The sequence below is a fragment of the Crinia signifera genome, chromosome 9 (genome assembly GCF_055691185.1).
Source record: "Crinia signifera chromosome 9, ASM5569118v1, whole genome shotgun sequence".
Taxonomy (NCBI): domain Eukaryota; kingdom Metazoa; phylum Chordata; class Amphibia; order Anura; family Myobatrachidae; genus Crinia; species Crinia signifera.
This window is the reverse complement of record NC_139225.1, coordinates 52,420,164-52,443,051: the sequence shown is the minus strand read 5'-3', so window position 1 is coordinate 52,443,051 and position 22,888 is coordinate 52,420,164. Positions and strand designations below refer to the sequence as shown.

At 43.1% G+C, this 22,888-nt stretch overlaps 1 protein-coding gene across 1 annotated transcript in view; it reads right to left on the bottom strand.

Moving 5' to 3' along the window:
• SHROOM4 (shroom family member 4) overlaps positions 1-22,888 on the bottom strand; it is a 173,238-nt gene that overhangs the window by 101,832 nt on the left and 48,518 nt on the right. The window contains exon 2 of the mRNA XM_083159077.1: positions 431-582. Within this exon, the coding sequence (XP_083015203.1) occupies positions 431-582 (152 nt within the window). The remainder of the gene's footprint in view (positions 1-430; positions 583-22,888) is intronic.

The following is a 22,888-nucleotide window of genomic DNA, read 5'->3' as shown; positions in this document are numbered from 1 at the left end:
TTTTACTTGCTATTTGTGGCTAAAAGGTTAAATAGTGGTCAGGGCTTATGCTCTGCTCTGTGTGCAGGGTTAACAAGGCTCCCATTCAGTCTATGTACTTCTTGTCGTATAAAGTCAGTGTGTCTGTCTTGCACGGTATAATATACTTTTTAGCCAAAATCTAAACTACCATTGTAGGCTATACAACAAAATACATACAGCATACACTGTTCTTCTAATTTTCTCCAAATTTACCAAATCAGACCCAACTGTTACCTAACACGCTCCCATATAGCCTCACATGCAACAATACCTTCGACCATAAACCCCACTAACCACCATACGCTGCCACAGATTCGGGTTACATAATTAGCAACGCAATGATCATTATACTGGGAAAATTGAATATATTAAAGGCATCCTTCAATACAAGAACCAAAACGTTAATTACCTCCTGACAATCATTTTGAGAATCTTGTAGGAACCCTTGATCAGGATTAAAGCTTCTTGCCGAGAGCCGTATAAGGGAGTACCATTAATGTTCACCAGTTCATCACCCACTTCCATCTTCTCACACTTCGCTGCTTTGCCTCCATCTTCAATCTGGCAAAGAAATGGAAATATAAAATCCTCTATAGAAAGACCCACTTCACAGCACAAATATGGTAAAGATCATCTTCCTGGTCCCATTCTCTTTTTTTAAATTAAATTTTGTGCTCTCTTTGTAATATAAGTAGCAACATATCCCAGTTATCCCAATAATGTTCATTACCCTGTATAACAAGCAAAAAAAATTCATTGAGAAATCTTATATGTTCTAGTACTTTTGACTCACTGTAATCTAGACCTAAAAAGTAAAATAATTCAGCTGCATGGATTTACCAAGCTTCCATAAAAAGTGTCACTGTGTATAGTTTACAATATCTATCTATCTATCTATACACACACACACACATACATACCTAATGACGTAATTGGATATTTATAATTAATTTATTATTATTAAGAATCAGCTGTTCTAAACATAACATCAGTGAGGGTATGGAAAGACTGCATCTATAGGAGGAGTCTAAAGGTGCCCACACACTAGAATAATTTTTGGTCGATTGTCCGATTTTCGATAAATCGGCCGATATATCGTACGATATTTACGGATAATCGGTCGAAAATCGGCCGATATCGGTCCAATTCGCGCTCCCGTGGATCTTTAGCTGAATCTTCTGATCTTACAAGCTGCACAAAAGATCAGAAGATTTAACAAAAGATCCATAGGAACGCACACGGGATATTAAGAAAAATCTTTGGTAAAGATGTGCGCTTGCCTGAAATCTTTGGTCCAGGGCGGACCAAAGATTTGAAGGCTAATTTATCCGCAGATCTTAAGATTGCAGATCTTTCTAGTGTGTGGGCACCTTAATTCAGTTTAACTGCAAGGGTTAGTAGCTTGTTCAATATCATGGTCTGGTATATGTAATGGCCATTCATGTTCAATTAATACTATGATATGAAGGCATGCTTATTCTAACATATATTGATTTCACAATAAGTAATGTTTCTGCATTTTGTGTTTGTAATACATTTCTACAGTATATGTCAATGCTACATTTATATGATGTGTCACAGGGACTGAGGAAGAGTTAAACAAACACCGGTTATCAGAGTATATATTTTTTGAATACACACTCTGAGAATGGGTGCACACAATTCTGATCACCATTACACTATAAGGCAAAGAGGTTTAACTAGGTTGCAATACGGCAAATTGAAATAAGCTAAATATCAGTGAGGTTTTTTTTTACGCAGACCTGGACAGAAGTAGAGTTTGGAGGATGCTTTTCTTTTGCATCCGATAAAGTACAGGTATAACTGCATATTGATGATGACTAGCAGCCATACTTACACTACCTAGAAGACACACAATTTTTCAAAAGTTGACAGGATGGGGAGCTATTACTGGGAATCACAAATCTGTAGGGAGGGACAAACTTTTTTTGGTACTTGTTTCCTAGCACGGCCACAACGATCATAATCGTGGTCATCGGGGGTAAAATCGGGGCCATCGCGGCCGCTAAAAAATCGGGTGCGATGGGCCAGACGCGATGCCCGCGATTTCCCCATAGAGAACAATGTTAAATGCCTCAATTTACCCACGATGACCACGATTTCCCATAGGAAACCATGTGAAATGGCTCAATTTAGCCAAATTATCATAGGAACAATAGTAAATGGGCCAAAAACACCCCTGAACATTGAAATGTCCCCCCAAAAGTAGTTGACGCCACCCCGCCATCAACGTGAACCCGAAGCATGGCGAGCGCAGCGAGCCCGCGAGGGGCGGCGGTACGCGTCCTCCGACCTTTTCATGCCCTACTATCCACTAGGGCGTGGAGTGAGAATAGAATAGTGTGGTGAGCGCAGCGAGCCACCGAGCCCGAAGCGTGGCGAGCGCAGCGAGCCCCGCGAGGGGACGCGGATACCTTCACAGTTATACGCGTCCCCTCGCGGGCTTCCCAGGTGTCCATGGCGACGCGGACACCTGGGAAGCCCGCGAAGGGACGCGTTTACCTGTGAAGGTATCCGCGTGCGCTCGCCACGCTTCGGGCTCGGTGGCTCGCTGCGCTCGCCACACTATTCTATTCTCGCTCCACGCCCTAGTGGATAGTAGGGCATGAAAAGGTCGGAGGACGCGTACCGTCGCCCCTCGCGGGCTCGCTGCGCTCGCCACGCTTCGGGTTCACGTTGATGGCTGTGTGGCGTCAACTACTTTTGGGGGGACATTTCAATGTTCAGGGGTGTTTTTGGCCCATTTACTATTGTTCCTATGCTGATTTGGGTAAATTCATCCATTTAACATTGTTTCCTATGGGAAATCGTGGTCATCGCGGGTAAATTGAGGCATTTAACATTGTTCCCTATGGGGAAATCGGGGGCATCGCGTCTGGACCATTTAAGCATTTTTAGGTGCACACGACGCGACCGACCCGATTTTTCACTGTTTTCAATGCATTTCAATGGAAAAATCGGGGGCATCGCGTCGGTCGCGTCGCAGGCCACTCAAATTACCCCCGATGGCCAAGATTTGTGGCCGTGCTAGGAAACAAGTACCCTTTTTTTGTATAATCACATTTTAGTTCCTTGGCTCAGGATAGTATTATGTGGGTGAAACCAACCAAACAGTGAAACATTATTCATTACAGAATGGCTCTTTAACAACAGGAATGCTAGAAGGCGATGCATGAATACAACTGCTAGGATTTGTATGTTTAAGGTGCAATTAAAACGCTAAATTATTTTCATGAAACATGTACTGCACATGTATGTTATCTATTAGACTGTTTGGGGACTTTGGTTCTTCATAATTTGAACAAATTTCTATACTAAAAACACAAATATCCGAAATGTACGTTACCTTGTAATTTTTTTTTTTGGTTTGCTATATACGGCGCTGCGGATACTTTGTGGCGCCTTATAAATATAACTACTACTAAATAATAATAATAATAATTAACTATGATTTTGCCCTTCATTGCCCCAGTACTACCCTCCACATTAAATTGTTTAGCAGAGATAGTATCTGTCAGAATTAATCATTTGGAATCAACCAAGGTGTATATTACAAAATTTCTAACTAAGTTATTACTATCACAGGCAGTCTCCCGCATCCGAGGATCTCTTACCAAAAATATTCAAAAAAACTGTTTGTTTTTTAGAATATTTTGGCTTTTCTTTAGTCCCACCACCCAACCCCCCCCCCACCCTTTTTTTTCATACTTACTGTCCCCCGATGTCCACGGTGGCCTTCAGGATGTCTTCAGCGGTCCCAGGAGTGCATACCACCGGTGCGCCTGCAAACTCGTGCAATGCACCCCTGGGACCACTGAAGATGATCCTGAAGGCCATGTGGACACCAGGGAACCAGGTAAGTATGTGGGGGGAAATAAATTATTCAGAAACTGTAAAAATCCCTATCTTATGCTTGTGGTCCCGAGCATTTCGAATAAGGGATACTCAACCTATAAATCCCATTACAATGCAGTATTTTGGATGTTAAAAAGGTACTATCTGCAATGAGCCCTGATACGTTCAGAATATAATTTTTCTTCTACCATGAGTCTTTAGGGTTGATACTATTATTTGCGAGAGAGAGAGAGAAAAAGAAAAGAGAATTAATTACTTCTATTTTCTTCTTTAACAATACTTTGAGACTTTTTCTTTTTCTTATTCCCGCTCCCCCCTCCCCCCCCCCCCAAAGTCAGCTGTATCTTATTTCCCAGTCTACTCTACTTCCTACCTCTATTATATACAAATTCATTTAATATGACCAGAATTATAATCGTATTCTGAATATGGGTTCTTGTGTATGGAGTACATTATTCATGCATCTTCCATCAAGTTCAGTTTAAGTACCGAGGAAGTATGTGAGATTGTAGATGCGCACACCATACCAAGTATTGACCTGAACTGTCAGAAGTACGATGACTGTGATGATGAAAGCAGGACTGTATAGACAAGAAATAGGACCACTCTTGTAGCAGGGAACAAAGGCTGTATTTAATCAGAATCTCATGTCCTATACATTAATATTGACAGTCTCTTAGAATGAATATGGACTTGAATAAAGAAGTCAGATAAACTGTAATGAAGTCACAAAGCCACCCCATGAGAATAGCCATTACAGAAATACAGTAGCAGCCACAGAGGAATTCTGAAGGGGCACAACATTAATAGCTGATAAAAGGGACAAGTATAATAATAAATTAAAAAAAAGACTGCAATCCATTTGAGTACAAATGTTGGTTTATTAGTAGAGATGTGCACCAGACACTGTTCAGGTTTTGTGTTTTGGATCTGTATCTTCTGTTGTGTTTTGGATCTGGATTGGTTTTTCCCTTTCAGGTTTTGGTTTTGAATTTATATATTTTTTTCTAAATAAAACAGCTAAAATCACTTTTTTTTTTTGTCCCTACACCAATATTAACCTCAGTTACATTAATTTCCACTCATTTCCAGTCTATTCTGAACACCTCACTATATTGTTTATAGGTCAAAAGGTTAACATGGGGTTAAAAAAAAAAAAAAAAAAAGTGTTGCGCCGACAGCTGGTATTTCATGCCCTACCATCCACTAGGGCGTGGCAGGAGAATAAAATAGTGTGCCGAGCGTAGCAAGGCACCGCGCTCGAAGCATAGCGACCCATGTGAGGAGACATGGCGCTACATTACAGTGTTCATGTCGAGATTCGGGATCTAAATGTGGAAAACCCCATGTCAACCTTTTGACTTTTGACCTTCCCCATGTTGACCTAATGCTTGTGTTGACCTAACCACCCTGTCAACCTTCAGGCATGTCTATCCTGTGATCCGTGCCAATTTTTTAAAAGGACAATGAGTAAGGTCAGAAATTTTTATTGCCACTCAAATGAATAATGATTAATAAGATGGGCCTCTTAGTATCAGAGCTAACACCAATTTCCTTAAAGTACAAAAAAATATTTATTGGTGATGACAAAACCACCATAGACTATTCTACCTTAATACAATCCACATATAACTTTACATATGTTATCTTTCCACACATTCCCTGACACCTGGACACCATTTATGAGTGACCAAATCATGTAGTCCAGTGTCCAAATGGTTTGCCTAAGCACCTTGGGGTGCCATGAGGCTATTGCCGGGGTGCCTTGGGCTGTTTGTCCAGGAACAACCCAAATTATTTATGGCCCTGGACCAACAACACAAGGCACCCCAGCAAGAGCCTCATGGCACCCCAAGACCAGTGGCAAAACCAGTGCTAGTGGTTGCCAATCATAAAACATATCTACACAACCACATAACTGACCCTAAGGATGACATTTAGGCACAATTTAATTAATTTAATAATTTTTCTCAAATGTATCAATAACATTTTTAATCCTAGAGATGCCATGAAAAAACTGGCAATACCATAGAGCAGAGCTGACTAAACCAGTCCTCAAGATCTACTGAAACATAATCCGCAAAAAGATGTCCCTCTGAGCCAGGATAACCCATGGGATCAGGAGCTTATCACGGATCCCATGTGTTATTGTGTTCAGCCTCTACTTGGATACCATGATCAGTGGTGCCACTTTTTTTTAACCATGCTTGTGCTGTTGCCATTGGTCCCCAGTGCACGTGCAGGGAGAGAGCGAACTGCAGTCTCTCTCTTCAGCCAGGAAAAAAGAAGAATAGGGGCTGCGCTTTGCAAAATAGTACAAAATTTATTAAAACATAAAAATAAATGTAAGCATAAAACTTTTTACATTACAATCAATGCTTGGTGGCCACTTTGACAAACAAGACAGACACTTCTGCCAAGCACACACAATCTGTGTGCACCCACATTACCCACCACCTTCCATCCACCAGGGCATATCACCATGTCCCCTCCTGTGCAGTCCGTGGCCACATGTAAATATGAATATATTATTATATATGCTGGCCTTCTCTGGAGAGACCAGAAGTGACTTGGGAGATCCTATATATTTTTATCACCGGATGAATTTTTATCCATATCATAGGTTCAGCTACTAAACCCCCTTATCAGAGGAGGCTATCTGAAATACCTGAACCAATTACATTTTAGGCAGCATACTGCCATCACTATATCAGCTATCACTATGTCGCTATACACAGTCGCATTGGATAAACAGTTATAGTGGATAAATAGGAAACAGAAATTTCACTGCACGAGAAAAGAGTGTGAAAGAAGTGACCACTTAAAGAAGTTTTCAACTTTATGCACATAACACAATTATAACCGTAAAACTGTTATATTCCCCTGATGAAGTCTCTGTGAGACAAAACGCGTTGGGATTTTCTCTACATGCGGTTTTTATTCTCGATAATCCTGTGAAGACTAATAAACAAATATCGGAAGATATCATCTTGTCGCTTCATTGGATGTGGACCTTTTAAACTGTATTTGGACATTAATATTCTAAAATCAGGCGCCATACCACTATTGGGTAGAAATATATATATATATATATATATATATATATATATATATAATTGTGTGTATTCTTGGGCCACAGGGCGGAATCCGCCCTTTAACCCTCAGCGGAGAAGAGAGGGACGATTCAGACAAATTAATCAACTTGATTAGTCTAGTGGCAACAATTCTTCACATAGTGAGTCAGAAGCTCAATCTGATAACTCACATAAGCATCCTCCTTTAGGGGTGGAAACCTGAGCTCAAAAAGGCAGAGGTCACGTACCAATTGTGGTGGGCAGGGGCAGAGGAACCACAAGAAGAACCAACAAGAAGAAACCATAATTGTTAACTTATCTTCGAAAATGCTCACTAAGACTGAAGAGAGAGTTTTGAATAAAGGTCTGACATTTGTCCCCACGAAACAATTTAATCCATTTACCTGGAAACAGGAATTATGGAGATTTAACAGAGTTCTAAAATTGAAAGAATTCTTCTCTGATAAAAACACTTCTGTGACCCATGAATATTCCATTAAGAAAGGCTTGAAAGTTGATCCTATCTCCAAAAATGCGTCTATAAAAACATACATAAGAATCATTGACCATGATGTCACACTGGCTCATACACAACAAAAAGATATCAACCGCAATTTAACCAGTCATTGAGTGAGGACAATTCGGTTGTGTATCGTGCAGCGGACAAGGGCGGTGCTCTTGTCCTACAAGATTTGACAGAATACAAACAGAAAATTTATCGCAAGTTACAGGATACTGCAGTCTATGAAAAACTACAGAAAGATCCTACTACCAAGTATAAGGCCAAATTAGATTTGATCCTCTCTAATGCCGTACTTCACGGATGATCTCTGAAAAAACACAATTCAATCTCACATGCAATCACCCCAAGGTTCCCCTGTTATACACTCTACCAAAAATTCACAAGTCCCTCATATCTGCAAGATACTCTTTATACAGTGACATATCCAAATACCTAGATTTCTTTGTACAACCTCTAATTCAAAAACATCCCACCTTCTTGAAAGATAGCAACATGCTATTGGACAAACTATTTTCTCTTAAGGATCTGCCAGAACGATAGCGCAGGACTGCAACAGTAACTATCAGTCATGAATAGTTTGTAATCAGCCAAAAATGGACCACAAGTGATATGATGCTTCCCTTTGTCTGATTGGATATGGAATACTTTGTTTGTACACTCCATTATTTCCAAATATAACACTTCTAATAAGAATGACGGAATACAAGTTGTCTCTCCTTCCAGCATAAATTTCATAAGATGCTCTTTTTATTTAGGGAGAAAAAACCTTTAAAATGGACAATCCTGTTCCTTGTATTCTGCCTAGAAGATCTGGTTCTACACACTGGAGATTTGCAGTATCTATTACATGATACAAAGAAATATGAATATATTTTTATGAAGGGCTGGATTCAAAGATTTGTCAATTAACATATGTCTAATGATCTAAAGATGTTTAAACAATTGCAATTTGAATGTGTGTCCTATTAGAGAATATTAGAAATATTATAAAGCTACATGATTATTATTTGTTCTCGTTATAGTATGCTCAGTGTAGGAAGTGTATATTGCCTCCTGTGCAGAGAACAATGAAAAAGTTATATGAAATGTAAATTTCCACTTTTATAGGAATGCTATGCTGGAAAGGGGGTTTCTGTGTGGTCAGAGACATTCTTCTCACTGAAATTCCTGAATTCCCTTGTTACATCTCTGAGGCACCATTAGGGGGGTGGTATGAGGGGATTTTTTTTTTTATAGACCCCCACAAGCCAGCAGCATTTCCTGCTTCAATGTATAGTTCATCTCCACCCCCACTGTATGTTTATTTTTCCTGGCAAACAAATTAGAGGGTTTTCTCTAACCTCCTCCTTCGTTATTTAAAGCAGACATGACAGACTGGTGGATTTGGGGCCTCTTATGATATTGTGCTTCCTGTTACAGGCGGCTAAACTCTACTCTGACTTTCAAAGAAGTATGTAGTTAGCTCTTAAGTTATTGTTGTGAATTATTAGACACAACTGGTTTAAGGCATATACTACATTTACATACCTCCCAACTGTCCCGCTAAACACGGGAATGTCCCGATTTTTGGCGATGGTACCGCGACCCTCCCGCAGCCAGCAGTGTCCCGCTGCAGGGGGGGGGGGGGGCAGTTGTGAGTCCCGTCCCCCCGATTTAACTATACTCTGTAAAGCACTGCAGAATAGAAGAAACTGTTAATAAATAAATACACAATCTGCATCCTTTCTTCTAATTGCATATCTGTTATGTATGTGTGTGTGTGTTTGTCTACATTGCATTAGGATGAATTCCTCCATCTGCCATGCAATTTGATTGGAATCATATCCTTTTATGTATTCACTTAAGCCGGGAACACACTGCGTGATGAGTGTACCCAGCGATATTGGTGGTGGCGGTGACCAGGAGGGAAAAACCGTAGAGGATGGGGGAAGCAGGGGCAATGCCGCATTCTGCCGCATGGCCCTCATTAACGATATGCTCAGTCGTCTGTTTAGGCAGGGAGAAAGAGGGCATCATTAAGGACCTGCAGTAGCGTGCATGTATGCCGATCTTCACCATACACACTCAGCTAGGGGAGGCTGGACTTTTGAATCTAGGGATCTACTTTTTGTACACTTACTTACCAGTGATTTACTGGCATCTCCCAATGTGATGCCACATGGAATGAGCCAAAACCCACGCACACATATTATAAATATGTGTGTATATACACATATTATTAACAGTTTTTTATATATCGCATACATATTCCGCATCGCATTACAGGTGAATATTTAAACGGTACTTATATGTTAGTTGGGAGCCCAATATAGATAGTACACTCACTATCCATGTCAGCATGGAGTTGATTTTATATAGTGTGAAGCAGCGAGCCACCGAGTCCGAAGCGTGGCGAGTGGACGCGGCAAAACTAAGAAAATAGCTTAGTGGGCGCCCAACTTACATAAGAACCATTTAAACATTCACATCAGTTCCTGCCCCAGTGGAGTTTACAGTCTATAATCCCTACCACATGTACACACACACACATTCTAGGGTTAATTTGATTGGGAGCCAATTAGCCTACCAGTATATTTTGGGATTGTGGGAGGAAACCCACGCAAGTACGAGGAGAATATACAAGCTCTGCACAGTTAGGGCCATGGTGGGAATTGAACCCATGACCTTAGTGCTGTGAGGGAGTAATGCTAACCATTACACCATCCATACTGCCCCAAAAATATACATACACACATTAATTTATATATCTCAGAGATTATATATCTCTATCTATGTCTCTATCTATCTCTATCTATCTATCTCTATCTATCTCTCTCTATATATATCTATATATATAGATCTATATATCTATATATCTCTATATATAGATCTATATATCTATCTATAATCAAAGTAGGTCCGGTGCCTTCCAAAGGACAGGTGCATGCACATCTCTCCTTAACATACAGGGATGGGGACGGCAGCACTCGGAAATAAATACAGGACTGCAGGCGGCATAAGATACCAACGTTTCAAAGCCCTTAGGCTTTTTTTTTTATCCAGGTGAGTTCTCATCTGCACCTGGATAAAAAAAAAGCCTAAGGGTTTTAAAACATTGGTATCTTATGCCGCCTGCAGTCCTGTATTTATATCCGAGTGCCACCGCCCTCAACCCTGTGTGTGTGTGTATATATATATATATATATATATATATATATATATATATATATATATATATATATATATATATATATATATATATATATATATATATATATATATATATATATATATATATATATATATATATATATATATTTATATATATATATTGCAGCTTTTGAATCGGCATTTATATGCCTTTAACAGTAGCAGGGGTCACAAGCATAATCACCCATCCTTGTAGTGCAGGCAAAAACACAGTCACAGTCGACGAATTTGTTTCGGCTCAAAGGAGCCTTTCTCACAGACTGACCCAATGCTAGTGATACTCAAGCAGTGTTAAATAGCCACCACCATTAATTTCAATCAGCCCACACCAGCTTCTGTGCATCACAGACCAGCCAATCATAGCTTTTAGCCCGATAACGCCCATGCCCGGAACTCCATATATGGTAACAGACAGTCACACATCCCTATCCCACACACGTGGGTCTCACCTGCCACTATTGGACCCCGGGCTCACTCCTCCATCTGAGGCGGCATCAACTCGAGTGCTGGAGACGGAGGTGGAATGCAGCGCTTCGTGCCAAGTCCCCCTCGTCATCACTGTGCACCGGGTCCATTCGGGGAAGCCGGCGTATTGCATCATCACCTGGCGCAATCCCGGCCACTCCCCTGGACCAACTGTGGAGCGCATCGCCATATTGGAGAGGGCAGGGTACTCAGCGGGCTTGGTGTATGGGGGATGCGGACGCCATCTTGAGGAGGTCACCGCGAAAGATCTTTAGCAATCACATCAGAGGCATAAGTTAAGGAAATGTACAGGAGCTTATTTAAAGGCATTTAGGCGGGGGCAAGTCGCCAGACAGGCTGGCTGTTAAGGCACATCAGTGAAGTGCACATAACATGACAGATAACAACACATAATATATACAATATTTACAGTGGGGAAGGTTTCATAAGTATATCAATTAATCCTGAACTAGTGAAGTATGGCCCGGTGAAGTCAAGCAATAACTGAGCATGTCATAGAATCACAGATAGGAGGAAATTGGATATTCCTCATTGAGTCCAGATGGTGATAAGGTATCATCCAGTTTCCGAATCCACTGGCATTCCCTCTGTAGCAACATCTTATGTCTATCACCTCCTCTTCTGATTTTATATATATAGATATATATATATATATCCGCCACTTCACAAGCGAATGAACATATAATTTACCAGGTGCCTTCCTGTTCTGGCTGGTCGGCCTTGGAAATACAGGTAAGTATAGATGGCGGCACTCACGGTTTTCAAGTGAAAAAGTATAACTCCTTTATTGGTCAGACATGTTTCAGGCAATGCCCGTCCTCAGGGATCCCCAATATCAAATCTTTCTGTAAAATAGCATCAGGATCCCTGCTGCTTGGGTTCTACCAGGTTCTAATATGCGCTCCTCATCATGACATCACACATACAATGCACCCCTGGAAAGGCTGAAGCCCCTGTTCTCTCAGAGGCTTCAGAAGCTATTTGCATGGCACTTTATCGCAATCTACCGGAGGGGAATTCCGCCATCAGCAGGTAGATTGTGATTGAACTTTTGGCCTTTCAAACAATTTCACTCAGAAGGGGGAAAATGAGACATAGGATGAGAGATTCAGAAAGTGAGAGATTTGATAGGAAATCTCCAGTTTTTTTAAAGCGGCAATCAATTACATTGAAAAAAACTGTTTGATTTTGAAGTGTAAATGATTGGCACTTTAATAAAACTGGAGATTTCTTACCAAATCTCTCACTTTCTGAATCTCGCATCCTATATAATCTCACCCATTTTGTTTAAAATATTGTTTAGTGTGTATGGGGCTTTACTGTATATAACTGTAAGCAGCACACACACATGTATATTGCTCAGTGTAGTCTGCATATGCCAGATTTATAGATCTTTAGAGTAATAAAGATACTATTATCACAAGATATCATATAAAAAAAAGTCATTGATTTATATAGATGATTACAACACAATAGTGAAGCGATTTACAATTTTTCTTTTTTAGGAGCAATATACTATTTAAACGTTAAGGGCGAGATGTACTAACGGGAAAATGCGGTAAAACCCCCGTTTTACCGCATTTTCCTATGTACTATTACCCGGCCGCAACGTTACAGCAGTGTAGGGTATCACCACCTTTGGGTGGTGATACCCTATAGAAGCCTATGGGCTTCTTTTCGCCGCCCGACGCCTCAGCCGAAAAACCCGCCGACCCCCCTCTCCCCCTCCCTCTCTTACCTGGTCCAGGTCCTCCTGGACCCGGAAGGTAACACCTTCCTCCCCCTAGTGACGTAGCCGGACGTCCTTCCGGCTGCAGGGGGGAGGAGGAGGAGGCGCCGGGGACAGCTTGCTTAGCTGTCCCCGGCGTGAGGGATGCAGGAGGGGGGCAGGGAGGTGACGGAAACCCCCCCACACACCACATTCCAGGTATCGCGGGGGGCCTGTTAGTACATATGCGGCGGCATCACGGCGGCCAGGCGGCGATGTATTAATATACATCGCCGCCGTGATGCCGATGTATCCCTCCCTAAATGTGGTGTGTTTTCATTCCATGTAGTATATAGTAAGCAGGACATTTCCTTTATCAATGTAACTTACAACTTGCAAAACACGTCTAAAAGGACCAGGAGAAGATAACCAGGGCATGCAAATACTCAGAGTGTGTGTAGTTCCACAGCAGCTGGAGTGCCACAGGAGGTCTACCCACTGCCTGAACATTGGCTCAAAGCAGCCAATACCATATATCCCTGGTTTTTGTGATTATTGGGCATTTTTGGGCTCATATGCAGTAGTCAAATGATATTAAACTGATGTAACAGTAATAAAAAGGTCACTTAGAACAGTTAATAACTTCATTACAAATATTAAATAGAAAATCACTGTACCAAGCATTAACTAAAGTAATGCACATACACATGAACTTTACAAAAAAACTAAACCAAAAATAAGGGCAACATTAAATAGCAAAGTGCCACCAAAAAGGATCAGCTTTACTACAAGTAATAGACCTAACTTACCTTATGCAAATATCTTGTTCTTCTATATTTTACAAAACGTTGGAAATTTTTCTTTAGCTGTCCACAAAGTATTCTTGTGGAACTTACTGAGATGTCTAGAGAAATGGGAGGAGACTGTTCCGACAGCAAGCGTGAAAATGAGTGCGGGGGGACAAAAAATCCTTTGTATATGAAGGCTACGCATTTAGGATGAGGGCCAGGGAGTTGGAGAATATGTTTACAGTAACAGAGCGAGAATATATGGGATTGTGAGATTACATTCCCATTTTATTTTAAATGTTTTTTTTTTTTTATGTCTTTATTTACTTGTGACTATAATTCACTGGGCTGAAAACAAATTTGGAGTATGTGAAGACTCGTGCACAATTAAAAATGGAAAACATCTTACATTAACACAATAAAAAAAAGTGTACAATAGGTGACCCTGCCTTCACATTCTCTGGGGTTTGATTTGGTCCTGGACCTACAGTATGGTCTGTGGCACCCCTGCATGTGTTCCCAGTGTCAGATTTTCCATAAAGCAGTAAGGGCAGCCGAGTTGTCCACATACCCTAATATCTTGTAATGGGCGGGGTGCAGTAAGCATTTTTATTTTGCTTACGATGCATGCTATCACTCTGTATGCATATTGGCGTCTACTGCCATTTGCATGAAGATTTCAGCAAAGGATGGCTCTTGCAGTAAGAGTTGTCCTTTGTGATGATAGCACTCTGCGTTCTACACCCAGAGTTTCTATTTGCTCATCACATTGTGTGATGCTCATGCTGCAGGGAATGTTGAGAGGCATAAGATTGGATCATTAACAGCAGCAAGGCATGATAGGTGTTGCCCTATAGTAGTCTATGGGCTTCTATCTGATTATCTTGTTGCCAACAATTTACAGACCCCAGAGTGATTATGGATCACTGCCAGACATCTGAAAATGACATTTTCAGAGATTTGGCCGCTTAGTCCATCTTGCCCCTAGTCGGCTTGTGGCGGACCAGCTCATGAGTTAGAAGCACAGATCAGTGGCTCCAGACAGGCAGCGTGGTGTGGGTGGACAATACACATGGCTCCCACTTTGCCCCTGTTATGATCTATTTGCTTCAGGCTCAGCTGGAGATCCCCCTCAGCAGCGAGGCGAGATCTACAACAGACTTCGGGGGAGATTCTCTCAACTAAAAATGTGGTAAAGATCCGGTTATCAGGTTTTTACCGCATTTTGGGATGCTCTAAACATCCCCCGCCGGGCTTCTACCACGACCCACCGCTGCCCCGAATGGACCCCCGCTGGCCCCTTCTGGAGAGCTGTAATGGCAGCGATTGAGAAGATAACTCAATCTCTGACATCACAGCTCTCCAAAAGGGAGGGGGTAGGGTTGGGGGTAGGTGAAGACACCACAAGGTGATGGATATCACAAAGAAAAAAAAAAGGAAAAATGATATATTCAAAAAATATGAGATGAAAAATATAATCCGAGAGTCATTAACAATCTTGGAGCAAGAAATGAAAAATTGTTAAGGTGTGCTTAGCTCAGATTGTGGTCCATCCCAAATAGGGTTAAATAAGACAAAATTGGAGATTCTTCTGGTAGTTCAAGTGCCAGTAGGATAGAGGAGGCGTGTTTAGTCTGATGTGGACTTCTTCAAGGGGAACAGGATAATGGAGACTGTGGGCTCTGTAGGGCTTTACATCCTGTGTTTAATTGATAGGGGGTGTGTTTGCAAACCAGATAGATAGATATATAGATATATATCTGTGAGGTGCAGATATAACATCTGCATAACAGAGCACACTCCAATATTCAGATAACGTCCAAAAAATTATACCTTTTAATACATCACCAATCAGTCAACGTTTTGGACCAAACACATCAAAGTCCTTTGTCAAGACAGCTTAACAGGTCATCTGTACAGCAGAGCAGTAGGCAGCACAATGAGCATAGCCTCAGGCACCCCTTATATAGGTCATCAATACACATCTGAATTACATACACCTGTGTACAATCACTAGCAGAAGACCCAAAGTGTCACACTTACCAATGTGGATCCCACATTACTGCCGCCATGATACTAACAAACATCCACGAATGGTTGCAGCGTGCGCCGGCTCCAATAGTTCCGGAACCGGAAGTGATGTATATGCGCTCCATCTGGCCGGGACCTACAGCACTGTGCATTCCACAGTTGCTGTATCATATCCTGTAACCGGCTGGAAAAAACGCGAATGCGCATAACTTACCATTATGGATGTGCGTTCCACGGCCATTGGGCCACATTGCACAAGCTATGATTATCAGATAATTCGACCACTGATCTATAAAATCACATATACGTAACTAGTGTGTTACTTTAAAAGAGAGCACCCCACTGCTGCTTCTTGTTCCTGAATTGGAGTGCGGATTGCTCCAACTATCTATCTATCTATATAAACACACACGCATATATACACACAGATAGATATAGATATAGTAAGGGAAACAAATGCCATCACAGTCAGCAGCAACTGGGATTTAGATTAGATTAGATACGTCTTTATTGTCATCACCCCAATTAGGGTGACAAAATTCAGTTTAGCATTCATCCAAATACATACATATAATAAAATACAAAAATGATCCACAGATAAATTTACCATAAAACTTAAGTCCCAATTACCCTCCCCCCATGACCCAAACTAGCATTTAATTCTAAAATGGCCCTAGGAAAAAAAAACTATTCTTCATCCTACTGGTCCTATTCCTTAGGCAACTAAACCGTCTACCCGAAGGCAGTAATACAGACAACCCATTAGCCGGGTGGGTACCATCTTTTAAGATATTATGCGCCCTACGCAGACAACGCTTCCGCTGAATGTCATCAGCAGAAGGGAGAGTAGTACCCATTATCCATTGGGCCAGTTTAATTACCCTCTGGATTGACTTCAGTTCTGCCATGGTACAATTCCCATACCAGACGGAGATACGAGATACAACTAGTTAGAATGCTTTCCACTGCACAACGATAAAAATTTACCAAAATTCGCAGTGACAATTGTTGTTTTTTCAGCATTCTGAGAAAAAAAAGGCGTTGATGGGCCTTTTTTTTACCAAACATTTTATGTTAGTTGACCATGTTAAATCCTCAGAGATATAAGTGCCCAAGAATTTAAAATTAGACACTTGGTCAACATTTGTCCCATTAATCTGTACCGGCATAACTGGGTTAGATATTTTCCTACGAAAATCCACCACGATCTCTTTTGTTTTGCTTGCGTTGAGAAAGAGATTATTGGCACTACACCACTCAGCCAAGTGCTGAATCTCCTCTCTATATGCAGTTTCATCGTTGTTATTAATGAGGCCAATTAATGTTGTATCATCGGCAAATTTAATAACGATATTGGAATTGTAAACCGGTTTGCAGTCGGACGTAAAAATAGAATAAAGAAACGGGCTTAATACACAACCTTGCGGTACCCCAGTATTCAGTGTCACTAGATCTAAACTATTCACCCCTGCTCTAACCGCCTGAGGCCTATTGCTCAAAAAATCCCCTATCCAGTTACATAGAGAACTATCGATCCCTAGCTCAAAAAGTTTTAAGACTAGCCTAGATGGTATCACCGTATTAAACGCCGAACTGAAGTCGACAAACAACAGTCGGACATATGTATTACTTTTATCCAGGTGTGATAGTACAGAATGCATTAACAAGGAGACTGCACCGTCGATGCTTCTATTACCGTGGTAAGCAAATTGAAATGGATCCAAAGTAGGTGAAAGACCAGCCTTCAGATGTGCTAACACCAATCGTTCAAAGCACTTCATAATTATCGGTGTAAGAGCCACAGGACGATAATCATTCAAAGGCCTGGAATTTTTTGGCACCGGGATAATAGTAGTGCTTTTAAAGCATGCCGGAACAATCGACGCAGATTAGGACAGATTGAAAATATCCGTAACTGCTCAGCGCATGCCCTCAGCACCCGTCCCGGTAGGCCATCTGGACCAGCCGACTTATTTGCGTTAATTTGGTTAAAACCAGCTAGGACCTCAGCAGATGTTAATACAAGAGGTTGGCCAGATGAGGGCAATCTAGTCACCCTTTCACTGTGGTCTCTGGGTGTGGTATGTTTCTCCGACAGTCGGGATCCCGACAGTCATTATCCCGACTGCACGGACTCAGACAGCGTGGCCAGCGCAACAAAGCCCCTTGCAGGCTCGCTGCGCTCGCCACGCTGCGGGCCACGCTGCGAGCCACCTATTCTATTTCTCCCTCTATGGGGGTCGTGGACCCCCACGAGAGAAAATAGCCGACGGCCGTCGGGAACCCGACGTGGGTTAATGACTGTCGGGATCCCGACTGTCGGGACCCCGTCCGGCACCCGTTGTCTCCATCGAACCGTGCATAAAAATGGTTCAGCTCATTTAATGAGGAGACATCCATATCAAGGGCAGAACTAGTTTGCCCTGCTTTATAGTTGCTGATACCCCGGATACCCTGCCATAAACGACGGGGATCAGATCTTACTAAATGCTCCTCTATCTTAAGCCTATAAGCCTATAGCAATGTTTAGCACTGACAATACCCTTCTTCAAATTCGCCCTAGCTGTACCATAGGCCACTGCATCCCCTTCTCTAAAGGCAGTGTTACGGACCCTGAGCAGAAGCCGAACCTCCCTATTCATCCACGGCTTCTCATTCGGGTATACAGTAATCTTTTTCCAGGTGGTAACATTATCAATGGTAGTATTGACATAGTCTAAAACAGAAGAAGCATACAGGTTTGAATCAGCAGCTATATCTGAGCCACTCAGATCATGCGGTCTAAACTGATTCCAGTCAGTCAGACCAAACTGCTCCCGTAGTAATGCATCGGCTCCCACAGGCCAAACTTTAATGACCTTAACACTTGGTTTAACCCGTTGTCTTAGTGAAGTATATTTAGGTGATAGAAATAGAGATAGGTGGTCTGACTGCCCCAAATGAGGAAGAGCAGCTACCACATAAGCCTCACGGATGTTGGTATATACATGGTCCAAGACTTTATCACCTCTCGTTTTGCAGGAGACACGCTGATAGAATTTTGGTAATACTGATTTTAAGTTTGTATGATTGAAATCCCCAGCAGCTATGAAAACTGCCTCTGGGTTAGCAGTCAGATGTTTATTGATGGTCATATATAGACCCTCCATGGCCACTTTTGCCGTAGCATCCGGGGGGAATATAAGCTGCTATAATAAAGATGGAAGTGAACTCCCGGGGTAGATAAAAGGGCCTGCATTTAATCAGGAGGAATTCCAGGTCAGCTGAGCAATGTCTCTCTGTAACCACAAAGTCCTTGCACCATGCATTATTAATATAATTGCATAACCCTCCTCCTCTAGATTTTCCAGCATCAGCAGATATTCTATCAGCCCTAACAACACAGCGGTCAGGTAGATTGATAACACTGTCCGGTATGCTATCATTCAGCCATGTTTCTGTAAAGATAGTAAGTATACAGTCAAAGAATCTCTTACTGTGCCTGATGTTCAGTTGCAGTTCATCCATTTTATTTACCAGGGATCTCACATTAGCCAGGTAAATGGTGGGGAGTGAGAGCCGAGTAGGTGATTGTCTCAGTCTCTCACGCAGGCCCCCCCGCTTCCCCCTTCTCTGCCTCCTATCCCGCCGCCTCCTCCGTGTACTGCCCGGCCAAGCAGGATGTGTGACCTCTGGCTCCATAGCAACCGCCGGGTCACACAGCACGACATCCGCCGCCCCCTCCATGGTGCCGCTCCAGCCGCCGTCCACACTTCTCATCCCGATGCGGACCAGCTCGCCCGGCAAGTAGACGATTCGGGCGGCATCCACCCCCAAGAACAGCCCCTGGACCACCAGGTATAACATTAGTATGCCGCATATCTGGAGACGCTGGGCCTCGCGATCTGCTCGCGCCGCCATCTTTTGCCTACGCTTTTGAAAAGACCGCCTTCCCCCTCTCTTCCAGGACCCAGATAACAGCATCTACCATTTTACATCCCCTTAACCTCGCTGCCACCCCCCCAAAAGGGTGCAATTAAATTACCTTATATATGTGCACTGTTATACTCTGTGGCGCCGCTGAGGAGAAAGGTGTTCGCCGGGGGCAGCCCTCCAAGAATCCCTGTGAAGTCAGACACTGTGCGGTGTGTGGGGGATGCCGATTGGCGCTCCTGTTCAGCTGAAATTGAAAAGCCAGTACTTATGTAATATCTGGACTCCCGTTTTTCTTATGAGACCGCGTCCCCTCGCAGGGCTCGCTGCGCTCACCACGCTTCGGGCACGGTGGCTCGCTGCGCTCGCCACACAATATAAAATCAACTCCATGCGTAGTTGGATAGTAGGGGTATGAAAAAATGGGGTGCATTTAACATGGGAGTCCAGATAATACATAAGTACCGAAAAGCCAAATAGACAGTGACTATATAGTGCAAATTGAATGTAGATAGCACATGAGTTTGCAAAAATTGCATAGCAATCAAACCTTATGGTGTGTACACACGGTGAGCTTCCTTTGCTATTTAACTTGCTATGCAATCTTTACTAACTCATGTGCTATTTACATACAATTCTTGCTATCTGCATTAGATTTCCACTATATAGTCATTGCTGCCCTGGGAGCATGCATCGGGATCGCCACATAAAAAATCTGTGCGATCTTGACTATAAAGTCCAAATTTCATGCTTGATTGTACCGTGTGCACACACCATTAATCAAATAGCAAAGGAATCTCACTGTGGGCCTTATTCTAGTTCACTCTTTTTGACAAAATCCAAAATCTTAGATGGACAAAACCATGTGCACTGCAGGGGGGTAGATGTAAAATCTGCAGAGAGAATTAGATTTGGGTGGGGTTTTACTTCAAAGTGAGATCTATATTGCAGTGTAAAAATAATGCAGCCAGTATTTACCCTTGACAGAAACAAAATAACTCACCCAAATCCAATTCTCTCTGCACATTTTATATCTACCACCCTGCAGTGCACATAGTTTTGTACATCTAAGAAGGATTTTGACAGAAAGAGTGAACTAGAATAAGGCCCTGTGTGTACGTTTGTGGATGGGGGGGGGGGTCGGATTAGTGAGGACAGTCTAAGTATTGTGCGTGTGGGCTGAGGGTCAGATGAACCAAGCTTCAAAAAGTAATAAACTGCCAGTTAACCAGCTCCTATCATTTTTAAAACCCAGTCTGTGACATGACAGGAGCTGACTGTCTGGTACTTTAACACTGAACAACATTACTTTATGAAGCATCATACATCTGTGTGAGAAGCTATGATCTCAAATATGCGCTATAGGGTATATTTCAACCCTTAAATACAACCGGGGACACCATTGTTAAGACTGAGCGGGTCCCCAGGGACACACTCTGGTGTAGCCAGCCATGTCTTGCGACACCAGGGGGCTTGGAGCGGAGCAGCGAGATGCCAAGGGGGCGGAAGCAGAGCAGCGAGATGCCAGGGGGGCCAGGAGCGGAGCAGAAGAACCGACTATGCTGCAGAGAATGACATCTGGCTCCTCTCTCCACCCTCTCCATTCTTCCTTATCCCATGACTTCACTACATGTCCCCTCACCCCCTCTCACTCCCAGTGGAATCACCACCCCACATCTTGCTCCCCGTCACCTCCCCCCTCGTCCCGTTGTCTCTCCCCCGTCATCTTTCAACCTCTCTCCCCCATCTCTTTTTTGCTCTTTACCAATCCCCTTTACTCTCTCTCCTTTTTTTTTCTCTATCCAATGCTCTCTACCCCACCCCATCTGTCACCCTCTCTCACCTGCTGTCTCCTCTTTTTCAATTCACTTGCCCCCTTCTCTCCCCCCTGCCCCCTCTTTCAACCCTCTCTCATATCCCCTATGTCTCACCTCTCTTGGGGCGGGATTCTCTAAACTAAAAATGCGGTAAAAAAAACATTATCTGGGTTTTTACCGCATTGTGGGATGCTCTATAGATCCCCTGCCGGGTTATGGCGACGGGAGGGGGGAGGAGCAAAAGCAGAATATGGGCTTCTACCGTGACCCACCGTTGCCCCGAACGGACCCCCGCCAGCCCCTCCTCACCTATGTCCGAGCAGCACAGCGCTGTGCTGCCCAGACCTGTGACCTCCACCTCCCTGCATGTAAATCCTCTTTCGGGTGCAGGGAGGAGGAGGAGAGCATGCCTACAGCAGCAGCACATAAGCCGGGTAAGGGAGGGAGGGGGGAGCTGCCAGGACCCGCTGTGCATTGCTGGCTCACCGCAAAGGACAGCTCTTAACGCAAGAATAATTATCGCATATGTGATATTAATGTCAGCGGTAGCTGGCAATGTGTGGCGGACGGTGGTGCAGATGTTAGAGAATCCCACCCTTGATATCTTTTTCTGCCCCTAGTCTTTCTCCTCTCTCTCTTCCCTACGCTTCCCCTCTTTCCTTTCTTTCTGATAGCTCTCTGTGGACATCTCCCTTTTTCACTCTCTTTCCCCAACACCCTCTATGTCAGGGGAGGCCAACCGCAGCTCTCGAGCTGCATGCGGCTCTTTTCTCTATTAGCTGCAGCTCCCGAGATCACTCTAATCCCCATGCGGCCCGCCCACCCAGCGTTATGATTGGTCCTGCTGCCGGCTACCACTGATTGCGCCTTATCACCCTGACAGGCATCAGCGCGGTGGCACAGACAGCATGAAGAACAGCTCCCCCAAGCAGGTCCGGCTGTTCCTCGTTGCCGTTTACAGCCAATCCCTGCCTCCTCGCCAGCACCTGTGCCTAAGCAACACAATCGGGAGTAGGGGGACAGCAGCAGCAGCCCGGCCAGAGGCTCCATGACCCAGGACCAGTGGTAAGGTGCCCTAATGTTTGTCGGCTATATTGTAACTTGTATTTATATATGCATGGGGGGCTGTATATATGTATTGAAGGGGGATATACAGTACATATGTATAGGGGGGATGCATATATGTATGGAGATGGTATTTTGTATATAGGTATGGGGGTGAGATGGTGTGTGTGTGTGTGTGTGTGTGTGTGTGTGTATATATATATTTTGATTTCCACTGTCCCGGAAGTTTTGAGTGGCTGTACAGTGGGGGTCTGGGGCATATTATAGAGCAGGGGTGGCCAACCCGTGGCTCTCAAGCCGCATGTGGGGGTTGGGGGGGGATGTCTTTAATGCGGCAGGGTCTCTGATATTTACTGTGTGACCCTAGTTCCTACTTGTGTATAATAAAGATACTGCTC